General features: G+C 39.7%; 1 protein-coding gene across 4 annotated transcripts in view; it reads right to left on the bottom strand.

The window, feature by feature from the left end:
* Positions 1–15,748: 15,748 nt before the first annotated feature.
* Positions 15,749–24,143, bottom strand: part of TFAP2D (transcription factor AP-2 delta) — a 54,085-nt gene continuing 45,690 nt past the window's right edge. For all 4 annotated transcript variants that reach the window (XM_054630485.2, XM_077176496.1, XM_077176497.1 and 1 more), the window contains one exon: positions 15,749–21,062. In XM_054630485.2, the coding sequence (XP_054486460.1) occupies positions 20,843–21,062 (220 nt within the window). In that variant the 3' untranslated portion in view covers positions 15,749–20,842. The remainder of the gene's footprint in view (positions 21,063–24,143) is intronic.

The raw sequence follows: 24,143 nt of genomic DNA on the forward strand, positions 1-24,143 counted from the left end.
ATATTGGTATAGACAGTAAATTCTGACTTTTAAACCCCACTATTATTATATTCATCTGACATTTGCAAAGCATGACAAACAAACAGGCGTTCATTTGGAAAAGTAAGGTCCTTCACATTTCATTTTTGCGCTTGTTTTGCACCCCCACTCCCGCAGCTGCCTCCAGTTTAATTCAGCAATCCCACGCAGCAACACTTGCACCGATTTACCCCTCACACGTGCAATGAACCCTGCGTCCAAAAGGCGACACGCATACCTCAAACTGACCACCACAGCCTATACTTTCAAAAGTAAAAATAAAAACCAAACAAAGGGGGGAAACCAGAAAAGCAGTCATTTCCCGGCAGTTTGTGTCGCGCTTTTCCAAGGAAAACACCGGGGTTTTTATTCAGTGGTGAGCTGGGCGCCGCAGCCCCAGCCTGGCAGGTACGACGGCAAAGGAATATGTTATGTATATATATATAATTTTTTAAATTATTATTTTGGTTTTTTTGGGGCTATCTTTCTCGGTGGCCGTGCCCAGGGCGGAGGAAGCCCCGCTGCCCGCGCCGGTGCCCGCGGAGCTCGGAGCGCGTTGAGCGGGGCAGCGGCGCCCTCTGATGGGGACTCGCTCCCCGCAGCGGCACCGGCTCGGAACGGAGCTCAAAGATCGTCCCCATCCACCCCCCTGCTACACCTTCCACTGTCCCAGGCTGCTCCGAACCCTGTCCAGCCTGGCCTCGGACATTCCCAGAGATCCAGGGACAGCCACGGCTTCCCTGGGCACCCTGTGCCAGGGCCTCACCAGCCTCACAGGGAACAATTCCTCCCAATATCCATTCTGATTCTCCTCTCTTCCTTTTTAAAGCCATTGTCTCTTGTCCTGTCCCTCCAGTCCCTTGTCCTGAGTCCTTCTCCGGATCTCCTGGAGCTCCTTTAGGCACTGGCAGGGGCTCTAAGGTGTCCCTGGAGCCTTCTCTTCTCTCAGCCTGTCTGCTCCAATCCTCAGAGCATCTTTGTGTTCCACTCTGTACTTGATCCAAGAGGTCCAGGTCCATATTTGGGTATTGCAAACACCCAAATATTTCCTCTGCTAAAAATGATGCTGATATAATCTTTCCTCCTTAAGGATAAAGTTGCAGGTTCTTATTTACACTGATTTTTGATTAGCAGGCCATTCGGTGTTTCAACCTCTACCTTAAAATCAGAATAAATCTTCTATACCCCATGTTCAATACCATGAGTATTAGTAGAATAATAGTGAGTAATAGTAGAGTACAGTGAGGCTGAATATCCTACTTATCCCAATTAAATATCTGTTGATAGCCCTGGAAGGGAGAGAACCCACAATAACAGGATGTTTACTTTGTTGAGAACTTGAAAAAAATTTAATTCAATAAATGATGCCACCTTTATCTCATGTGCTTTTTCCAGAATTATTGTTTGCTGTTTGGATTTGGTTTTTTTTTTAAATTTTGCCTGCCCCAGTCAAGGCCCTGTTTCAGAAATGAGCTTTAAATCATGCTCTGCCTTTTAAATCTGGCATGGATCTCTATAAATAATACTATCTCCCTCAGTATCCAACTCCCAGCAAATCCGTATTGTTGGCTGGAGTTTAAAAGAAATCCGTTTATCCCAGCGCCCTCTGCTGCTCGCTGAGCTCATAGAAAGGCAAATTTCTGAGTTCTGGTAAAATCCAAGCTTTTTGAACATGTTTGGTACGTTTTCCTCCAAACCAGCTCTTTTTTCTCCTGATATTTTTCTTCTGTATGTTCTCACGTGTATTTAAGAAATCAGTACTTTTTATTAAAAAGCTTATTATTAATGATAAAGCTTTTAATTTGCATTGCAGGTGTCTTGAAATTTACTGCCACCTGCTAATAGATTTACAAAGTCGTTGCTTTGGTGAGAACTTTATACCTTTTCTTTGTGAGTAATACCAAGACTCTTCTCTTAAAAATCCAGCTTTCCATAACGTTTGCTATTAAATCTGTGTTTCCTACTACATCTTCAGACATAACCATCTCCAGAAAAACAGGGTTTTTCATGGAACCCTACAATTGTAGGATGATAGAATAATTTGGATTGGAGAGGGTCTTAAAAGGGCATCTAGTCCAACCCCCTGCCTTGAGCAGGGACATCTTCAACTATGTCAGGTTGGTCCAAGCCCTGTCCACCCTGGCCTTGAACATTTCCAGAAATGAGGCATCCATCACCTCTCTGGACAACCTGTAACAGTGTTTCACCATCCTAATTGAAAAATTCCTTCATTTTATCTAGTCCAAATCTGTCTTTTTTCAGTTTAAACCCCTTGCTCTGTCATTACAGACCCGGCTTATAATTCTGTTCCATTATTTTACATTTTCCCAAACCCACCAGCGCTTTCTTCAGGGAAGGACATCACCAAACCCAGCAGCAAGAAGGATACCTAGAGGAGCTTTTTTCAAGGCAGAGAAGCTCAGCCACATGTGTTGAACCCTCATGGACAGGTCCAAACTGTTTTCCACATTTAACACCCCCAGGTCCCTCAGTAATTCCTCACAGGACAGGTTCTCTACATCCTTTACCAGCTTCATTTCCTTACTCTGGACCCATGCCAGCACCTTTTTTTAGTAAGGGACCCAAAACTGAAGACACTGATTTTTCATAATTGTGATAAAAAATTAGCTCAAATGTCACTCACTTTTCTCTGGTACCCATTCTCTGACCAATTTTTGATGTCAGGAACCCCAAATGGTGAACCCTCACATTGGTGGGTCAGGTCCAGTTTCTCCCAGACCAAACCTCACACAGCCTGTGGGCTCTTTGGAAAATGAAGCCCCTCCAAGAGTTTGTTGCATTACTATACTGAGGAGAACTCTTGCATCCAAGATTAATTTTGTTTGCAATCCATGTGTTTTACCCCTCTGCACTGTCTGGGGTTGTTTTTCCCCACAAGAAATCCAAGTACACGATACCAACAAGGACCCTGACCTTGAGGCAATGTGGGGTGGGATGCAGCTTTGGCATCCCCTCTTTAGAACCGTCCTGCAGACCCCAAACCCTCTGGAGCTGAAACAGCAATCAGATCTCCCAGGTTAAGAATGAAGAATGTTTCAGGACTGTTTTTCTCATTCCAGTATCCTTTAATCTTTATTTTGATCTGATGTGGGTACTTGTCTTGGTTTGGAAAGACAGGAGTCTGCTAAGGAAGGCAGGAGCCTCCTCTGAAACGGAGAATGTAAACCCTCCCCACCCTTCTGAATTGCTATAAATTTTAAATTAAGGGGGCTCTTGGGTAAAAATATGGGAGCAGGAAATAACAGTTCTTTAATAGGGAAAAAGAAAAAAAAAAGGATAAAATAAACAAGGCAGTGCACTAGAACAACACTGACAGAGTCAGAACCCAACCTGACACCCTCTTGTTCAGGGTGTTGGTGGCAGTCCCATTGGAAATGTGGCTGCAGCCCTCCTGGAATGTCAGGTGTGGTTCTTTGGAGCAAGGGGAATCTCTAGAGAAGGATGAATTCTTCCTCTGAAGATCCAGTGGAAGGCGAGGCAGCTGCTGTTCCTCTGGGGAATCCAGAGGAATCTGAAGGATCCAGAGGATCTGGAGAAAGCTGTGCTGGTGTCTCAAAAATTTCTGGATTATATCCGGGTAGCAATGCTTGGCTCCTCCCTCTGGGCTCACATCTCCCAATGGGATGTTATAGTTCTTCTCAGTCATGCAGTGACATTCAATCATCTTTTATCAGCAGATGTCCCCTCCCCAGGGAGGTGTGAATGTGGTCACTCAAAGAGAGAGATAAAGCAAACTGCCCACTTGACAAAGGTAATCTGCCATAATGGTGGATGGTAATGGAAAACAACTTGCATTTCAATCTTTAACAGTAGTCAGCTCAGGCTGAGGGAACTTCAGAAGTGCTTGGCTCCCTAAGACAGGGAGTTCAAAACCTTGCTCAGGTTGTACCAGCTGAGCTTGGATTGCCTGTGTTATTGCCTTGTGTTTCCTTGTCTCAGGACCAAAACCTCTTTGAATACTGAGTGCTGACTTCCCAGCATTGCATGACTGACAGGAAAAGCAGGACTTAGGTGATAGAGCATTAAACTGAAGACTTTATGGATGATTTGTCCCTTGGAACACAAAGGGGAGGCTGGGAACTCTCAAGAGCTGCTCACACTGCTGCATGGTCATCCTTTGTCTTCACATCCACCTTTTGAAAGTGAATTAATCCTTTCTAAACCTTCTTCCTCCTAGAAGCCAAACAAAACACACAGAAAAGTTGCTGAACTTGTTTTCTTGAAAATTTGAAATCAGTCATATCAGGTTTTCTTTCATTTTCCTCAGCTAGGATCTGGACCATCACTGAAATTAGCTTGAGTATCGAAATAAAACATATCCTTTTTATTTCCCTATTTTTCCCATTCTCAAACAATCCCCCTATACCTAAATAGAGCCACAAAATCAAGAATGGGCAAACTGCACCCATTAAAGGAAGTCCTTAGTTTTTAGTGAATATTTAAAATGTCAGGAAGTTAGGAGATTCCATTTTTATTCATTTAATTTAGTTCAGCTATATTTATGTGGCTAAAAAGTATTTGTATGTGATTTAGCAAAAAACCCCAATCTTTAAATTATATTCATGTGAGGAAATACACTTTTTCCATTTTAGGATGTAAGCAACAGAGCAAATGATATATTTAATTTTCATGTCAGGAGAGAGTTAATTAGTTTTAAAGGGAGAGAAGAAAAATTAAGACCTAGCCCATTATCTGTTCGAGAATATAACTTTTTTCCTCAAGTATCACTCCCAGCCCCCTTGCTTTTTAATTTCTCTACTCTCTTAACTTGTTTTCTTACAGTAGGCACTCAGAAAATATGACCACAGGCAATGCTTTAGGGAGAGAAAAAATTCTGGGTACATGAAAGAAGACATAGCAAAGTCAGCAAACTGCATCTATAGGGGAAATGCATTTCGGGCTCCTAAAATTGCTCATAATGTATCTGGAGTTACACCATTCCCTGGATTCTCCCTTCAGTTCATTCATACACTGTATTGTGGCTTTCAGGGACTTTAACCCAAGTATTAGAGGGGGTTTAGGTCCCTTCCCTTCCCTTCCCTTCCCTTCCCTTCCCTTCCCTTCCCTTCCCTTCCCTTCCCTTCCCTTCCCTTCCCTTCCCTTCCCTTCCCTTCCCTTCCCTTCCCTTCCCTTCCCTTCCCTTCCCAACATTTCTGATTACTCAATTTTCCTATTCCTCAGAACTTCACAGGATCCTGACATGGTTTTGGCTCATATCAGAAATTTCAGGCAGCTTCCAGGCACAGTTTGAGGGGCAGGAAAGACCAGGCACTATTCCCAGGAGTCTGAATCAATATGATCACTTTGATTTAGAGTCCATTCAGTCACTTAAACTTTATTAATATGGATATAAACTACTCTGTGCTAGTTAAGTCATGGCAAATAATTCAGATAGAACCTGAAAATTAGGCACAAACTTGTTTGATTTAGGTTAACTGCATCCTCACCACTTTCCATGAAATATTCATTCTAGTTATAGAACATGATATTAATATTAATATAAAAATGCAATTTAGAGCTGTATTCCTAAGGTAATTGTATATCATTGCCTTCATATTATAAATGCAGAAGCACAATAAAAGTCAATGTTTCCTGCCTAACAGGCATAAGAATGAGCAAATGTAAATGAATAATTTTTAACAGTTCTGAAATTAAACATTTTGTTCTCTGCTACCAAAATGAGAAATTTGAAAATTCAAATTTTACTTTCTCCCACTCTGAGTTTTGAAATGAACATCTAATGATTTGATTTGGTTACCAGAAGAGTACAATGCGAAAAATATGAAAATCTGCACTTTGATAAACAGAATTGCTTATGGCATTTCAGAATACTTTCCTAAAAATATAATGACAATGCTCCTTAAAAAAATGGCTCTCAGAACTGCTATTTCATTTTGACAACATTAGTCTTTGTTATTAAGGTTTATCATGGCCAATTTTTTCACCAACAAGGTAATCACTAATTTTTTTGGGGCCTACTTTTTTATAGGGGCTTTACCCTGAGCTTTCTCTTATGCTGGAATCACAAGAGCAGTGTCAGAGTTCCCTGAATGACCAACCTTGTTTCAGTCTTTGCTTTTTTTAATAAAATTCCTCTTCTAACTAGTTCTGACTATAAGTCAATGATGAATCTATAAAACTTCAGTGAAGACATAAAATAGAAATACTCTTAAAAGCATGTGGGGTATAAATGAAGGGACCTTAATCAGTGTAGTGGAGAAGGGAACTGGAATTTAGGAGGATGCTTCCCTCTCCCAGCCCTGCTTGGATTGATCCCGAGAGCATGACCTTGTCCACACCAATTTCTTTACTGAAACTCCATTTTGACTTACCTTGTTTGTTGTTAATCATCATTTATAGAATGATAGAATCCCAGAATAGTTGGGAGAGACCTTAAAAACCATCTCATTCCAACCCCCTGCCATGGGCAGGAGCACCTTCCACCACTGCAGGTTGCTCCAAGCCCTGTCCAGCCTGGCCTTGAACACAATTATTCAAAACCAACCTGATCATATCCCAGAGGCAGGAACGTCAGGAAGATACCTGACAAAAACAAAAGGGATCAATGTTGCAGCACCAAGAACAACATCCAGCAAAAGTTCCCTATAATGTTGTTGGAACCCAGGACATTTCTCTGACTGCCCTGGAGGACTCAAGACCCTGGCAAGGGGCTCAGAGTTCTTGGCACGGAGTCACAAACACCTGTGCCTTCGATTTTAGCCCAGGGAAAAAAATACCAACTTTGTGTGAAGATTTACGAGCCACAAGAGTTTGAGTAGAATAATAGTTAATTTGTCACAGGGTAAAAAAGTAGAATTTTGGGGATTTAGAATGGGGGTTCAAGAGGCAAGATGGAGGAATCTGGGCGTGTCCTGTTCTTCTTGTTCTTCTTGTCCTCTGTCTTCTGCTGTGATGGTGACACTTCTGGATTGGTTTAGAATAGAGACACTGTCTAACATAGGTGATAGGTATTGGGAAATTATTGTAAATAAAGTACACGTAGTTTTTAGTATAAAAAGCTAACAATGCCCCAAGGGAGCAGTTTGTGCCACAAACTGACCTGCCAGACAGACCTCAGCAGGTCAGAAAAAGAATGTTATAGATAAGAGAAAATAAACAACCTTGAAAACCAGAACCAACGACTCTTGACTTCTTCTTCGGTCACGGGGCTGGAAAAAAGAGACTTTCTAATACCTTGGGAGCCATTTCAACCACAGAAAACCCAAGACAATGTCAGCATTCCTTATGCCATGTAGGATCTCTTGTGCAAATGAGGGGTGCTGCTGTTTGGTCAGCTTCTCTCATTCCCTAGGGGATTCCATTTGTGTATCCTCTGAATATGGAATTAGTCTCAAGTAGAGCAGCAAATCTGTTTTGTGCAAGTCATGAAAATAGCCACGAGATAGACCAGGAACCGTGGGATGATCACAGCTTTGTGGAAACAAAAGCTGCAATTGCTCAGTTAAGGTAACTCATGCAGAACACGGGCCAGAAAATCTGCATGGAACAACTGTTGGATGAGCCACAGTGTTCCTGCAGAAGCACTAATAATAACACTGTCTTGGTTTTACTTTTTAAGGCCATGGACATAAATTCTTTGCCTAATTTAATAAATTATATCTTTCTTAATCACTACATCTGATAAAGATATAAATCTGTTTTCCATTCAGGGTTTTATTGAAACTGAATCCTTGAACAGTAAAATCTTTTGATAGGGTGTATCTGTTAACTCTTGCAGTTCCCTTCATCACCTTGCGGTTAAGATGAATAAATTAAGCTTGTTTTGCCTTTCATTATATGATAGATTCTCTTATAGTTCACAGGATCACAGAATGGTTGAAGTTGGAAGGGATCTCTGGAGGACAGCTGGTTCATCCCCCCTGCTCAAGCAGGGCCACCCTGGTGCCCAGGACCATGTCTAGATGACTTCTAATAGCTCCAGGGAGGGAAGTCCACGACATTTCTGGGCAACCTGTTCCAGTGCTGGGCCGCCTTCACAATAAAAATGTGTTTCCTGCTATTTAGAGGAACCTCTGTGTATCAGTCAGTGCACTTGACCTCTGGTCCTTTCACTGGACACCACTGAGAGGAGCCTGGCTCTGCTCTCTTTGTATTCTCCCTTCAGGGATTTAAGGATGGATAAAATCCCCCTTGAGCCTTCTCTTCTCAAGACCAACCTGTTACAGCTTTCTCAACCTTTCCCCATGAGAGATGCTCCAGAATCTGAATCACCTCAGGAGTCCTTTGTTGGACTCTCTGCAGTCTGTCCATGTCCCTCTGGCACTGAGAAGCCTTGAACTGGACACCAGTGCTGGGTAGAGGGGACTGATCCCCTCCCAGCTGTTCCCAGCACCTCCAGTGCAGCCCAGGACATTCCTTTTCCACCTGGGTGTGAAGGACACATTGCTGCCTCACACCCAACTCAATGTCAGCCAGGACCCCAGGTATCTTCTGTAAAGATTCAGACAATGCTTTGGTGACACCAGGGATACCACATCACTTTATTCAGCTGACCAACAGACTTATGAAAGGGATGTGTCAGAAATGAGCTTCATATTCCATGGTCTGCTGCTTCTTACCTGTGACAGATGCAACAACCTTTATGAATAACTTCATTGTATCCTTCTGTTTAGTCAGACAAAAGACACTTGGCCTTCTGCCCTTAAGTTCAAGCTCATTCTTGGTGGATCACCCCCTACAACCAAAAATTCCCTTTCAGAGCTGCTGCTTTCCAGAGCAGACTCCACAATTTCATAGGGGAAAATATATGTATTTTCTTCTAAGACATATAAATTCCATTTTCATCTTTTAATAAGTTGATTACTGACATCCAGCTTGTTGAATAACAATCCAGATCATGGTGCATTTTTCCCCTTAATCAGTTTTTCTGCGATCTCTCAGTCAAATTACAAACATTATCATCAATGATGTTATTTATTCTCATCAATGAGCATATAAACTATTGTCAGGGCAGGAACTGAAACCTGAAACTCTTTTATGAATTTATATGTTTAATCATTATTCTATCTTTTTCATCCATTTCTGGATCAAATAGATAGATTTATATTCATTTATGGCATTTAGCATTTTGATGGATTATTATATTTCTAGTCAACATCCTTGTGGTTGCAAGTTAAATGTGCTCTAGAACTTGATCAAATTTGTCATCTCATTAAAAGGAAGAAAAACAAGTTTATTTGACAGCATTTATTTTCTGTAAACCAATATTGATTAGTGTTAATTACATTATCATCCTTTAATTTTTTTATTAATTGAGTCCTCAGTCAGATAATTCATTAGTGGGAACAGAACTGATGCCAGACTGTTAAGTATCTAATTATGTGAATTTTACTGTTCATATTTTGAAAATTTTAGCAACAAAATAGCTACTATGTTTCACCAAGTTACAAAAAAAGAAATATTTATTTTCCAGACAGCTGATAATTTCTTTGAAAGCTCCCCAAGTTGTCATATTGTAAGATATTGTGTAACCACAGATGAAATTATTGCTTTGTTTTTATCGATACCATTTGTTTTCTTCTTTCAAAGCATTAGTTAATTGCTGTGAGAGGTTACAGGGCCTGCTGCTCTGGTTTGATTATTGCACTGGAATGGTCCCTGCTATTAAAAACTTCCCTCTCCCTTTTTTCTCATTCTTGAAATTTCACAAACCTGGAAATAGTGGCTTTCCATGATTTCAGATGGAGTATAGGAAAAAAACCCCATGTATTAGATGTAAGAAAACTAAAAATCACCTGAAAACAACCAAAACATTTCCACTCCTTGTGCCACCTTGCCCCCTCAACATGGGGATGAAATCAGAACAATTGCTTCTAATGATCTGACAGATTCTCTGCAGAGCAGAAACTGGAATGATAAAAGGGAATAAACTGGAATGAAGGGAATCATATCCTTGTGTGGATAACACACACCTCTAAATATATACAGAAAATACACATTGAAATCAGACCAGTATTTATATGTGGGCTTGTGTGCATTCCTCCCAGGAGCTGAAGGAGAAGGCTGGGTTCAGCTGTGTAGAGGACACACACTGTGATTGTAGGACAGGTTTTTGGTGGGACAGGAGATGTTTGGGAGCAGCCACCTGGATGTCAGGGGCTAGAGAGAGTACAGCTGTGTTGTCACTGTTAGTTTTGAGAATGAGAATTTTGGGGAGTTATGAAGGAATAATAAATCAGCAGATAGCTTGAGCATTGCTCTGCCATCTTTACTGATCTCCCACACTCTCCCAGTGTTAGAAGAGCTCCTGGAAAAGTTTTGGCTTGGATTCACTAGCAGTCTCCCAAGCATGAGGAAAAAGGGATAGCACATGTCAGAGATCTTCCCTCTTGTGAAGTCTGGATGCAGCCACCTCTTTTGAAGGGGAGAAGCCATGCTGTATTGCTTTTGTGAGGAATACAAAAAGACTCATAGAATAAGTGGAAAAAATATTGCTAATAAACAGAGCTGTCTGAAATTAATCCTGGCCCTATTGAAGTCTATGGGGATTTTGTTATTGACTCAAGTAAAGGCTGAACAGGGTCATTAAGACAGCCCCAAGGTACTTGAGTATCAGAAATCAAGGATGTAGTGTGATATTGGAAAATAAAAGGAATTATCAGTCTTTAGGGCTATTCCGTAACTAGGTAAAAGGAGGAAACCAGGAGGTTCTCTTTGAACTGGTATTTAGAGGACATTGTTCCCCATGGTAAATAACAGACACTCTTTATCTAATCATCTTTAAATATTATTCAGTGGATCAGACTTTTGTTTGTCATCCCAAGAATTATTAGAGTGCTGCTAACATTAGAAGAAAGCTTTAGCATTTTGGGATATAAACAGACTGCCATTATTATTATTATTTTTGTTTTTAAATTTTTTTTTACGCAGATCATCTTCATTGACACACATTATTATCATGTGAATAATATAGCTGTTTATTTTGTCTACAAGGTGGGACTTCTACTTTGATCCAGAGGTCATTCAGCAGCTACAGTCGATGCAACCTTTCAGTTGGAGGCTGGGATGTTCACCTCACTGAAGTTTCCTCTGATCCTGCCAAGACTCCCTGAAATAGCTCTCTCCCCACATGGTCCCTGTTGGTAGTTGCTGTGGCACGTTTGTCTGATCTGAATTACATACAGATATTTTAGGGAATGTTTTTAATACCCTTCCTGAGGGCAGGCTGTCTTTACTGCACCTTGCACAAAGTTCAAGATGGTCTGTGTGTCAGAAGTGACTGATAGGAACATTTTATGTAGTGAAATATAATCAGCTACTCAAAAGAAGCAGCTAAGAGGCAAGAAGCTGCTTATGAAAGCGGAGGTTTCAGACTCCTGAGAAATTCTACCCAGAAGTTACTAACAGCAGTTGAGACTGAAAAGTCAAAATCCATCTTCTATCATAATTGAATGAGTAATGAATGAGATGCAGCTTAAGTTTTGGCAGGCAATTAACTAAAAAAAAATAAAAATGCACGGAGCTGAACTGTACTAATAAATAAAGACTGAAATATATTCACTGCCCCAAATACTGATTTTGTTGATTGAAATAGCTGGAATAGGACATAGATCATCCTGCTGCCTGTGTGTCTTGTAGAACACATGACGTGTCAGGGAACTTACCACATCCTTGGTTATGTGGTGGAAACACCTTTGCAGCAGTCTAAGGATCAATTCCCTGCCTGGTTTCCAGCTGAAGTTTAATTGTAGAGGTGTGGCCATGCTGTGACAGCTGGCCTCAGGACAAGAGACCAATCTGCTTAGAAACACTAATGAAAAAAAAAAAAAAGCCAAAACTGCAAAAGCCCCAATCAATTAATAAACCAAATTATTCAAATCTTTATCTGTCACTGCTTGGTTTTCAACTGGTGTAGTCTTTCTATGACTCTGTTGATTTCCATGAGGAATATTCTTCCTATGCTCATTCTTGCTTGTCTATGTAGTGGCCATTTTTGAGGTGCTCTGATTCTTTTTTTTTTCCCTCAAGACAACAAACTTGAGTCAACTCAGCAGGTTAATAACAGTGCAGAATCTGGAGCAGAGGCTGTAACACCAGCAAACTGTGACTGGAAACACTGTCCAGTCTGGTGGATGAATTGAACCTGAAAAACTGGAGGACAGAATGGACAACAGATAAGGTTGCTGGAACTCTTTCTTCAATAGCACCAGTTTCAGTCCTGAGCTGAACTAGTGGTGATTAGAAGTTCTTCTCATTTAGTTTTAGCTGAAGGTACATTTAGTGTGAGGTTTTCCCCTTTCTACTTAAATTTAGGTGTTTAATCAAGCTAAGCTTCCTCTAGAGTCAGTGGAGTTGCTCTAACCAACCTGTCCAAATTTATGCCTGACTTCTGTCTAAAGTCTTCTGCATTATGTCTAAAATTAGAGATCTGGGCAAACCTGTGCTTTTGTTTAGGGGTTCAGTGAAAAGCAGATTAAATGGAGTTAAAAACGAATTGTATGGTAACAATGAAAAGTAGGCAAAGACCAGTGGTACCTCTCAATTAATTTTGCTGCAAAAGTAAAAGAGTGGGTCCACAAAAGCTTCTTCTGCTGCCACAGTGCACTTGGCTTGTTAACCAGGCATGAAAGTTTTTTTATTTTTTACTCAAAACAGTTGGTGTCACTGCAAGCATACTTCCCTGATGCAGTTTTCAAAAGTGGTTTTGCCACACAGGATCTCTGGTTTCTGTTTTAATTGGTAGGAATAAAGGGGGAGAAACATAAATTTTAATGTGGTTCAAAAATAATAATTTTTAAGCTGTTTTCCTCATACACCTGTCCATAGCTCATTGTGGAAGATTTTTATCTGTTTGCTCATCTTTCCTTTTTATTTCCACATCATAGGCAATTTTCAAGGGAAAGTTTTCCCACTTATTTCTCAGATCCAAATTTGACAAATAAGGAGATAATATCTTGGCATACTTCCAGCAGTTTATACACAGAGCATCCACTTCCACTGAAGTGCTCTCTACTGGCCGTTCCTAATTTTCTGTGTAGTTTTATTACTGGCTTCACACTGCATGTGTTAATTGGCAAAGAATCAGTGTTTTGATAACACCTTAATTTATCTGACCATAATGATGGCCCAGAGTGGTTCATTACTATTTGTGTTAAATGCATTAATTAATAAAAAAAAAACCCACATGTGAAAAATAGATAGCTCTGGGTGATAGCAGTAATGGGATCATCTTCCAGCCATCACCTGCCCAGTCTAAGACTTTGGATGGCAGAATTGCAGAATGGTTGGAAAAAAAATATTTACGATCATCATCCAACCATGTTCACCTCTAAACCATGTCCTCAAGTGACACTTCCACATGTTATTTTCCCCATGTCCCTGGGCAGCCTGTTCCAATGCTTTACAACACTTTCCATGATGAAAGTTCTCTACATATCTAATCTAAATCTCCCCTAGTGCAACTGGAAGCCGTTTCCTCTCTTCCTGTCACTTGTTACCTGGGAGAGGAGACTGACAGCCCCCTGACTACTGCCTTATTTCAGGTAGTTGCAAGGACCAGTAAGGTCTTCCCTCAGCTTCCTTTTCTCCAGTTAAGAGGGATATTAAGGTGGGTGCCTCTGAACTGAAATATTACTACTGTGCATGTAGACAGACAAATGCAATGTATGCTTTTTCTTGCTGGGAGATGATGCTCACCAGCATTTCCTTGAGGAAAGCAAAACCTTCACCAAGGTTTCCTTGAGAATCCAAAGTATACACAAGGGATTGACAGATACAGGTCAGATAAGACCCTGGTCCTTCTAAAGGAGCAGTGGGAATCAGACAGGGTACACAAGGCCAGCCTCCAAATCTTGATATTTTGAGTTGCTCCAGGAGATGCATTTATATATCACTAATTCAAATATCTTTCCATTAAAAAACTCCACAACATAAACTCTGCCCAGAGCAAAATGCCCTTTCCATTAAGGCTTGAATTTCCCATTAATTTCTTATTCATGTTCTTTTATGGGAAGGTGAACCTGAACAGGAGTTAAGAGGTTAGATTTTGTTAGATTAGGCTTTTGGTCCCTGCCTAGAAACTAAACTGTACTTTCCAGCAAAATATAAATACCCAGCCTTTATAACAAGTGGGAGCTCTGCTGTTGAAATAAAGGATAATATTACCATACATACTTGAACAACTCTGCTAATTCCTGGAGTTCAGGACACTCAGTATTTTACAGATTTGATCAATTTTTTGCCTGGTCACTTACTCTGAATGCAAATTTGCCCAAGCTCTCTGTATGCAGTTTGCATATAAAATCTGACAGAGATTAATTTTTTTTTTCTATTACTTTTTTCCCTTTTCATCTTCTTGCATGGTGCACTATCTACAACTTAGAGGCTACTTTTGCACATTGACTTGTGCTTTGGCACTGCACCCCTGCAAATCTCAGTGGAATTGTTTTCTTTTTGTTTTAATGGATTGAGTGGAAAAATTAACACACCAAAGTGAAGAGAGATAGGAAAGGCAGCCTCTCATGTGACTGTGTTTAAAATACTGGAGAATTTGTCACAGTTGCATTTCCTCTGATTTTGGAGAAGAGCACATACAGAATTGGTTAGAAGTATTCACTGCAACACCTGGGGAGTTATATTTCCTAGAAGATTACAGGGGTAATATTAATTATTGAGAGTTCATTTGTTAGGGAACAGAGGTGACAGTTGGATAAAAATAAGTTTAAATATGTGGGAACTTCCTCCCAATGCATTTCCTTTTCTACCTGAAATTCTTTTGAAGTTTTTTCTCACTACAGCTTTGCCCTTGGTGAGTTGCCTAGGATTGCTCAATTCTGGAACAACACAAAATGAAGGATTGTCATCAGGTTCCCAAAGAGTTTTGAATATGTATGTTTATAAAATTGCTATTAAAGCCACATCATTTTGCCTTTTTAAAAAAATTTTTAGTGAAAACTTTTAGATCCATTTTTTTTGGAAATCTTGGCTAAACCTCTGAGCTAGAGTTGCTTTAAGTCATACCTGAAAGAGGATATGGTTTGCATCTAAAGACTTTTTAATGACTGTTGTTTCTGCCTGGAAAGAGTCAAACCTTGTGCCACAATATTGGAATGAAAATCTCGAGTGGGAGCAGTGGCAGTTAGCCCAGACCCTTGGCTGAAGTAGCACTTGGAAATGAACTGCTGTAAATTTTCAGGGAGAAGATTAAATAATTTGTTTGAGGCTGTGGGGATGAGGATTTGATTGCCAGCATTGTTACAACCTTTCCCACAGTTATGGGAAAAGCACATCTGAGAGCCTCTAAATATTAAATATCAAGGGCTAGCAAGTTTTCCAGGGTGCATCCATTATGAGTAAAGACATGAGGACTCCTGCTACTTTTCCTAATCCACCCTGCCACTTATCTAATATAAATCATCCTAACCAGTTTGGACTACTGCTTTAGGATAATATGAATTGCCTTGCATTAGATCTTCCTCTTTACATAAAAACATTAAATCTGGGTAGCAGATTCTAGTACAGAAAACTATTTAACATAGTCACATTTAGGTGCAATAAATCCAAACTTTAATCTCTGTATAAACTGATTTCCTTGCTGTAATTTCAGAATAATATTTTTATTTTTTCTCTGTTTTGTATGTCTTACCCGTTGGATGAAAATTCTAGGTCTTGTAATGTCATAGATCTGATTCCTGGTCAAGTTTGACAATCTTTTTTCAGAGATGGAAATTATTTTGAAGCACCAGACAGATCAGGGTTAAATCAACATAGATTTTATTGCCGTGAAATGTTTGATCAAATGTGGTCATTATCTTCATAGACTCATGTAAAACAGGTAGCTTGTATAGGAAATAGAAATATAAAAGATTATGTTTTTCACCACTGAATTATAAATTAAATTAAATGGAAGGAAAAAAACCAAACCAAAACTCCAAAGCAATAAAGAGGACATTGTTTGTTGGTGACCAAGTGCGCACTCACATTTAAATACAATCACAACAGCTGCTGTACAGAACAGAATTAATTGTACAAAATAAAGAAAAGTAAAGAATAGCAATAAAAAGATCAGATCTTTCCAAATGACCTTCACCTGGCAAAGGAAAATGACTTTATCTTCCTCCCTCATTCCCCACACAGCTGTATGTGAATTCTTGTTAAACCTGTAATGAGGGCAGAGGCAAAGGATACTTTTATAAATACAGTTCCTATATAATTTATTGATTCTTCCTTGTGTTGCAGGCTTGTGTCTTCTACAAGTGCTGTTTCTTCTTGTCCTTAGAAATAAAGAATCAGAGCAGCAGAACTATTTCTCCAAAGGATAAATGAAAGTCAAATGACCTTGGAATTCACCAGCAGCCCTTTTGGATCCCTAAGACATCTAAGACCAAAATTTCTGGTTGGTATTAGGAAACAAACAAAAACCAAAAAAATAGCAGTTAGAGATTGTAAAGTTAAAAGTGGCTCTTAGGACAATAAACAGCCCTTCTTGAGCCTGGCTGCAAAACTGTGAGCTGCGCCTGTGCCACTGAGTCACGTCCAAAGGAGGAGATGAACTGGGGAAATATTTACACAGAGGTCCAGGATTCGGAAGGACTATACATTGTGCCTGCTTTTTAGCAGATTTTTCTGGTTTTAGGAAAAGTCAAAGAGAAACTTCAAAGAGCAGATTCCGTGTTGATTTGGAGAGCTGAAGTCTTTTCCCAACAAATGTTGGTGTTTATCTTAAAAAAGGAAGCAAATGAAAGGCCTAAATTCACCCCTTCTTCCAGTTCTCCAAGGCAACAGAATGACACTTAGGAAGAGTTAGGGTTAAAGATGGCAGCACAAAGGACAAAGTTCTTGACAGTCTTCAGTTGAAGGTGGCAGAGTCATCACTGCTCGCCTGTGATTCCCTCTCCTTAACAGGCCACGTGAGCTCTGTTCCACTTCTCATAATCTGACAAAACTCTACTACATTACCTGTCTGTCATGTAATGGTGCTGAATGAGGGCTGTGTGAACAGAGAACCAAACCTCAGGGCAGAGGTGAGAACTTTGCTCCTACTCTGCCAGACTCACCTGCTAAGCTTAGTCATCACAAGAGCTGTTTGTACTCACAGTGAGTAACACCTTGCTCTAGAAAAATAAGTTTGTAGTCAGTCAGTGTGTTTGCTCCATGAGTAATTTGCTAATAAATCCAAGAGTCAGAAGCTGCTCTTTGTGAGTCAATTGTGCCAGGACTTAGGATAAGGAGTAAGTTCAGGGGCCTACATAAAATGTTTTGAGATTCATGGTGGGAAAGGTGTAACTCATACGGAGCTGAGCAATGGGCTGAAGCACAGAAGGATCCAACTACTAAAACAGCTCTTGGGTTATGAATCAAATTTTGGGGTCCAACAATCATAATGACTCATTTTCCTGGCCTTGAAACTTGGGAGACTTTTCTCTACTCCTTTGATGGTTTTGACATTGGATAAACACTTCCATAATCTCTTAAAGGAAGATATTTTTTTCCTTTTTCTGATCAGATAAATTTCCAAGTCAAAGAGGTACAAGTATACTTCAATCTGACACCAGAGAGCACCCACTACCTTCAAATCATGAACTTCCTTCAGGTTTATCTGGGTCATGAATGTGTTTTGAGATGGCAATGTTTTCACAGAGATAAGGACTAAGAAAATAATAAAACCCCCAAATCTACAACATGGGAACATGGACAGCACAGGAATGTAAGTGGGAACCTAGGCTGAGATTTTAACAGGAGCATCAGTGAATCCATTGCTTAAAACCTCACTGAAAGTTCCAGTGTTAAAAACTAAAGGTATTTTGACACCAAACCTTTCAGACAGCTAGTTCAGCAGAAAAGGCAGTGATAATTATTGTTCGCTCAATAAAATTATTAAGTGTGATTAAAAATAGAAATTAGAGAGCCTGCCAAGGTCAGCAAACTTGCAGCTACATTCAAAAAAGAATTTTGCTTTTAAAATGTGCTAAAGTACTAAGGGAAAAAACAGAACGTTTGACATGGAAATAGAAACAACTTCTTAATGGTAAGAACAAATAGCAGTTCAATCAGGTAGAATTAGATCTATATGGACCATTAACAAAAGTATAGAGGGGTCATTAAGCCAAAAACTGGAAGTTCTGGGGCTTGAAGTGTGCTCAGATTTATTAATAGTAATAGATTAAAGGGTAATCCAGGCCAAAAATAATCTGTTGCCTGAAGAGCAGACACTCATAGTGATTATGTAACAGTGAGAGACTTAAGTCTTGAAATAAATCATTGTTGGGACCTTGGACCATATCCTGATTAGGCAAATATTTCATATAAGGCTGCATACATATTATTTGCAATGTTAAGCATTTTAATTTGATGGTAATAAAATGTTGCTTTAACAACAGTTTCATAGATTTATTTGCCCAACCATTTATTCCTCCTTCTCCAAAAAGTAGATGTTTTAGTGGAAAAAACTGAAAAGGATTTTAAAAACCTTTTACTTATATTTTTTGCCCAAACAAAATCTAATTTAAATCTATCCACATCTTGAAATAGATGTTCAAATTAAATTGCTTTACAGCACATATTTTACAGATGTTGCAAATCTGCATATCTGACACAGTCAAACTTTTGATTTTTCCCTTTCCTCTCCCTCAGTTTGGGCAATAGAAAAAGCAGAATAATTTTCCTTTTCACTTTTAGTTATGGTTACCTAGTTTCACTCAAGTATCTAATGTTTTAGGACAGTTCCACAATGTTTCTGCTGAAGACATCTCTGAGGATTGTTCATTTGACTTTAGAATTTCTCCAGAAGTACCAGTACATATTCATTAAATTAATTTAATAAAATTAAATTTTTTGAGCTACTTATCTGATCTTGGTATGTTAAGGAGGTGGAGTGCCATGGAGATACACCTGTTTCCCTCAATGCAGGGGGGCGACTGCACTAAAGCAGGTATCTGAGTTATACACCTACCCTGAGCAAGGACAACTCTGGGCAAAAGCATAGATTTTTTTTTTTTTTCACAGATTTCTTTAAATAAACAATCAGGGACTCCTTACCTTCTAGAGTGTTTTCTCATGGTGATGGCAATGTCCTTACTGACTTTGAGAGGAACAGCATCATGCCATTATCACTCTATTGCCTTCCATAAGTTGAAAGGTGAGGGTGACACTGTTCAGTTTAATTCCTTGCATCTGGCTCTAAACACTGCATGTATTTGTCCCAGTCCTCAGGTTTAGTCTAAACTGATCATCCAAGGTGTAATCCATGCTAACAACTTCTAGAGAGTGAAAATGTGTGTGAGAGCTTTTGTCACCCACAGTTATCTACAGCTGTCTCTGGGATCCTCCAGCTCTTCCTCCAAGTGAGTCCAGTTCTCTTAAAGGTTTCATGTCATAACTGTCAAAACTCTGTCTTAGATACCTAAAACATCTCAAATGGCTCTAAACATTTACACATGGACAACTATAGTTCTTCTTAACACAGAAATATCTGAATTGTTCCTTGGAAGAAAAGGTCTGGTTCTGCTGATTTGAAGTAGAGTTTAGATGGACAACACCAAGCCCTCCCAGCAATACCATTCCTTCCTAACATTCTCAATAAGGTGATGTTAGAGAAACAAGAAAAAAAATGGAATGAAGTCTCGTTGAAGGAGTTAGAATGTGACTGGAAAAAGTCCCTAGACTCAAAGAGTCTTGAGCTCAAGCTATACCTCCTGTGTTTTCTGCTCGAGGATGTGTGGTAGATGGTAAAGTAATATTTCAAGAGTACATTAGCAAGGTTATTACCACTCAGCTGCTGTGGACTAAGCCAATCTGTCTTATTTGTTGTTTTGTTTTTATTTTGTTTCCAGTGAGTGGATTCTGTTAGACCTCCGCACCTCAGCTGGATTTATAAAGACAATAAAGTCGCAGAAACAAACTGTTGGAGAAAAGAAAGCATCATAAAATCAAGGCAACACAAAAGGTGACTCCAATTGCCTGCACTGATTGTGTTGAACAGAGACCCAGGTATGGCAGAGTGCTGTGGTACCAGGAGCTGAGAAAATAGAGAACAGAAGCCCATGCTGTCATTTAAACTGAAGTTCACAGAGGGATCAAGGCTCTTACTGAGACTATCAAGGTTTGTTTTCCTTTTAGTCTGCCATGCTCCTTTCACAAGAGACACCATGGCTGCTGCTTGAATGGTCAGGACAGATTCCCAACAGGTTCTGGCCTCATTCCAGTGCAGCTTTATTTTGCATTCCCATGTACAGGATGGTTCATTTGTCCCGTGACCCAAGAATTCCTTTCTACCAGATTTCCATGTTGGTTTTTCAATGGTGAGTAGATCAGGTGTTTCCCATGGACCAGAGGAAGCCTTTCTTTCAATCCATCCAGCATGAGAGCAAAGCCAGGATGCTGGAACTGTGTGTCCCACAACTGATGCACTGACCCTAACTCTGCTGCTGGAGAAGAAAGTGCTTCAAATTTCATGCGCCATCTCAGCCAAGTCCAGAAGTGCTTATAAAAAACAGTGTTAGTGTATCATTCAGAACAATCAAATACTACGTGCACAAAAAAGCAGTTTAGAGCAACATAAATTTTAAAAAAGTGACAATTTCATCACACAATTACTGTACACTGCTGTTCTTAGGGTTGAATACTTTCCTCTCTCACGCTCTCTCTTTCTCTCTGTTTTAATCTTTCTTTTTTATTTTCTTTTTATTTTCTTTTTTTTACTATTTTTTTCTTTTTTCCCCCCCCCTTTTTTTTTTTTTTTTCCTCTGGATTTGGTCCACTGGAGATAAATTGCCCTCAATGATATATATATTTAAAAAAAATATCAGCAGCAAGACTCTCTCGAAATAGATTCTGTTTGATGTAGCTAGTCTGTCTTTTCTGTTTTGCCCTCTTTCACAGCAGCCTCTGAAGTTTTCCGCAGGGGGGCTTTCTCCGAGTTGGCGTGTCCTTGGCCGGATTCCGCCGCTCCTCCGTTTTTGTGCGATGTGTGCTTTTCCAAGTAGTTCAGCATTTCACTGAGAACAGTTTGGAAAGTGCTTAGGGCAGCACATATTGCAGGAGTTCCAAAACCGTGAGTGATCAAACTACAAATGGGAAAGAGACAGAAGAAGAAAACAAAAAAAAAAAAAAGAAAAAAAAGGAAAAAAATAAAGGGAAAGAAATACACACACACACATAAATATCAATGCGCCCACAAACACCGAGGAGTTTACAGTACGCTCATTTTGCTATACTGAAATTCAAGATTTGCTCCCTAAACTATTTATTACCTGTGGGAGAAACAGAAAAGAAAGGAATAGAGCCAAAGAGCAGACTGCATGCAGCTTCAAAGGTTGTTTTTGGTGGAGCCTCAGTTCTGAAACACCACAGGACAGACTCTCAGCAAGTGCAGACTGACACAGGGCTGTTGACTTCAGAGAAGCCAAGACAGAATCCATGCCCTTGGCTCTTCAGCATTGCTAATTTTCCAGTGTCATAAAGTCTGGCTCCCCCTTCTTGAGTAAATAAAAAGAATTTTGTGTGGTTTATTCAAAATTCTGGATCATACTCAGTTGACTTGATGATCTTGGAGGTCTTTTCCACCCTTAATGATTCTATGATTTTATAGCTCTTAAAAATGACCTGGTTATTTTAAATGAAGATATGACTGCATCTGTACTAGGAAATTCAGCAAAGCCAAGGATTCCATCTCCAACCCTCAGCACAATTGGCATGATTTGGTCATATCCCTGCTTCTACGCTCATGGACCATCCAACAGGGTGAGATCTGAAGTTCCTGCTGGGAATAGACCCTGGTCAATATCCTTGGCCAATACCCATGTTCAAGCAATGAACAGAAAATGTTTCACATAGGGCTGGTTTAGCTAGGTTGAATTAATGAATAATCATAACCAATTACTGGCAAAAATAACACAGTTCTAATGATGCTTCCCTGGTAGTGTTGAATTTACTGATATAGATTTGCCCTGTTGCACCTGCCACCTAAACATCTAAATAAGGGGATTTTATAAACACTGAATTTTTATTGTCATTGTTCCTAGCTGCCGCCTGTACATCCAGAAGTGTGAAAGTTTTCTACATGTCTTATCTCTTGGATACCATCTCTGTGAAGACCATAGAATCCCAGAATTTTCTGAGTTGGAAAGGACTTTAAAGAACATCTCATTACATCCCCCTGGCATGGGCAGGGACAGCTTCCACTACCCCAGGATGCTCTCAGCCCCATCCAGCCTGGCCTTGGACACTTCCAGAGATCCAGGGACAGCCACAGCTTCTCTGGGCAACTGGTGTCAGAGCCTCTCCACCCTCAGAGTGAGGAATTTCTTCCCAATATCCCATCAAACTCTGCCCTCTGTCAGTGGGAAGCCATTCCTCCTTTTCCTATCACTCTATGCCCTTATCCAAAGTCCCTCTCCAGGTACCATGGAGCCTGTTAGGACACAAGAAGGGGCTTTAAGGCCTCCCCAGAGCCTTTTCTTCTCCAGGCTGAACAATTCCAATCAGCCTTTCATTGTAGCAGAACTGCTCCAGCCCTCCAACCATCTTCATGGACTCCTCTGGACTTGTTCCAACAGCTCCACGTCTTTCCTATGCTGGGGACCCCAGAGCTGCATGCAAACCTGCAGGATGTCCCAGCTACCATAGGATATGGGACATGCCACTAAAAATTGGTTTTTAGGCAATTGTCTTTGGCATCATTTGCCTAAATATTATGTGTGCAGTATAAGATTATCATGAAAGGGCCAAAAAAACCAAAGTTATTATGGGGCAACCAAGTTGTTCTCCTTGTTATAGTGATTCATTTTCATAAGTGGTATGTGAAAACAAAAACCCCTGCCCTAATCATCCAGAGTTTTAGTTTTAATTTAGAAACATAAATTAAAAATTATTTCAAAGATTGAAATGCCATTGAAATTTTCAAAAGTGATTTCAGTTATTTTAATCCCACTCAGAGAAGAAAAAAGATGAAAGGAACAGAAGCTAATTTTTGAGTTTGTGGGCATTTTTGGGAAATCAATACTTTATATTGGTTTGAGTGAAGGGAAAAGAAAACCCACATCACAGTGATTTCACCAAGGAAAAATAATTGTTTCCTATTCCCTGCTGGTTAAGATTTTGTCCCTACAGTCACTCTTTGGCTGTCTTGGGCACCACATCAGTAAAACCTGATCTGATGTAGAGACCCACATGAGGGTTAGAAATACGAATATTTCACTTCAGTGACCTGTTTCCTCTGCACTTTGGCTTCTTGGTCTTTCCAGGCTTTTTCAGAAAAAAGGTGAAAATGTAGGGACTAAGGGGAAAGAGGTTTTAGAGGACATGGACAATTGGTAGGATGTTGTAAGTATAAAAAAACACACATGGAAAAGGCTTCAAGATATTTCTTTGGGTCACCTTTCTGTCTGCTAGACATAGGAAACCTATTTGATAGGAAAGCTGGTATCTTAGGGAAGATACAAAAATATGTGAATTCCAACCAAAATGAGTGCTCAATATGGAAATATGTCTTCATTTCAGATTGGGAGTGGCATAGTCTTTTATAAAAGGTCTCCAAAAGGCTATTTCCAAATAACTAGCATTTAGAACATTTATCCATCAGTCTCCAGGCACTTTTCAAAGCAGGAATTTATATTTACTCCCAGTTAGTAATGTGAGGAAAATTATAATTAAATATTTACAAGCAATATTTTGCAGACATCAATTAATAATACCACATAAAGTTTGGATGCTTGAAGTTTGAACTTGTATCAATATCTGGATCTTTATAATTTATCATTGCAAAGAGGTAAACATACCTCAGTTTAATTTTATCTTCTTTTTAGATATGCCTGGCATACCAGAATTACAAAAATCATCACCATTGTAAGTCATGTTTTAAATAGCTGTAAAAACTAGATCAGCAGTAGCATATATGAGCATTCTAAGTCCTTTCAAGTCACTTTAGGAGTCAGGTGATTTAATGATTTTGTGTTGCATTTTATAATAATTTCTGGTCTTCAAAAGTCCAGAGAAATTAAAATGTGATGGAGTTTGCAGAAACAGTAAGCAAGAAAAAGGAAATTAAAGGTATCATTACTAGTTATGTTATTGCATGATTTTTACACAGCTTGTGTGATCTTCTGGGTCCTGATTTGGGGAACTGACTATACTGAGACACGTAAAAA

The sequence above is a fragment of the Agelaius phoeniceus genome, chromosome 3 (genome assembly GCF_051311805.1).
Source record: "Agelaius phoeniceus isolate bAgePho1 chromosome 3, bAgePho1.hap1, whole genome shotgun sequence".
Classification (NCBI taxonomy): Eukaryota; Metazoa; Chordata; class Aves; order Passeriformes; family Icteridae; genus Agelaius; species Agelaius phoeniceus.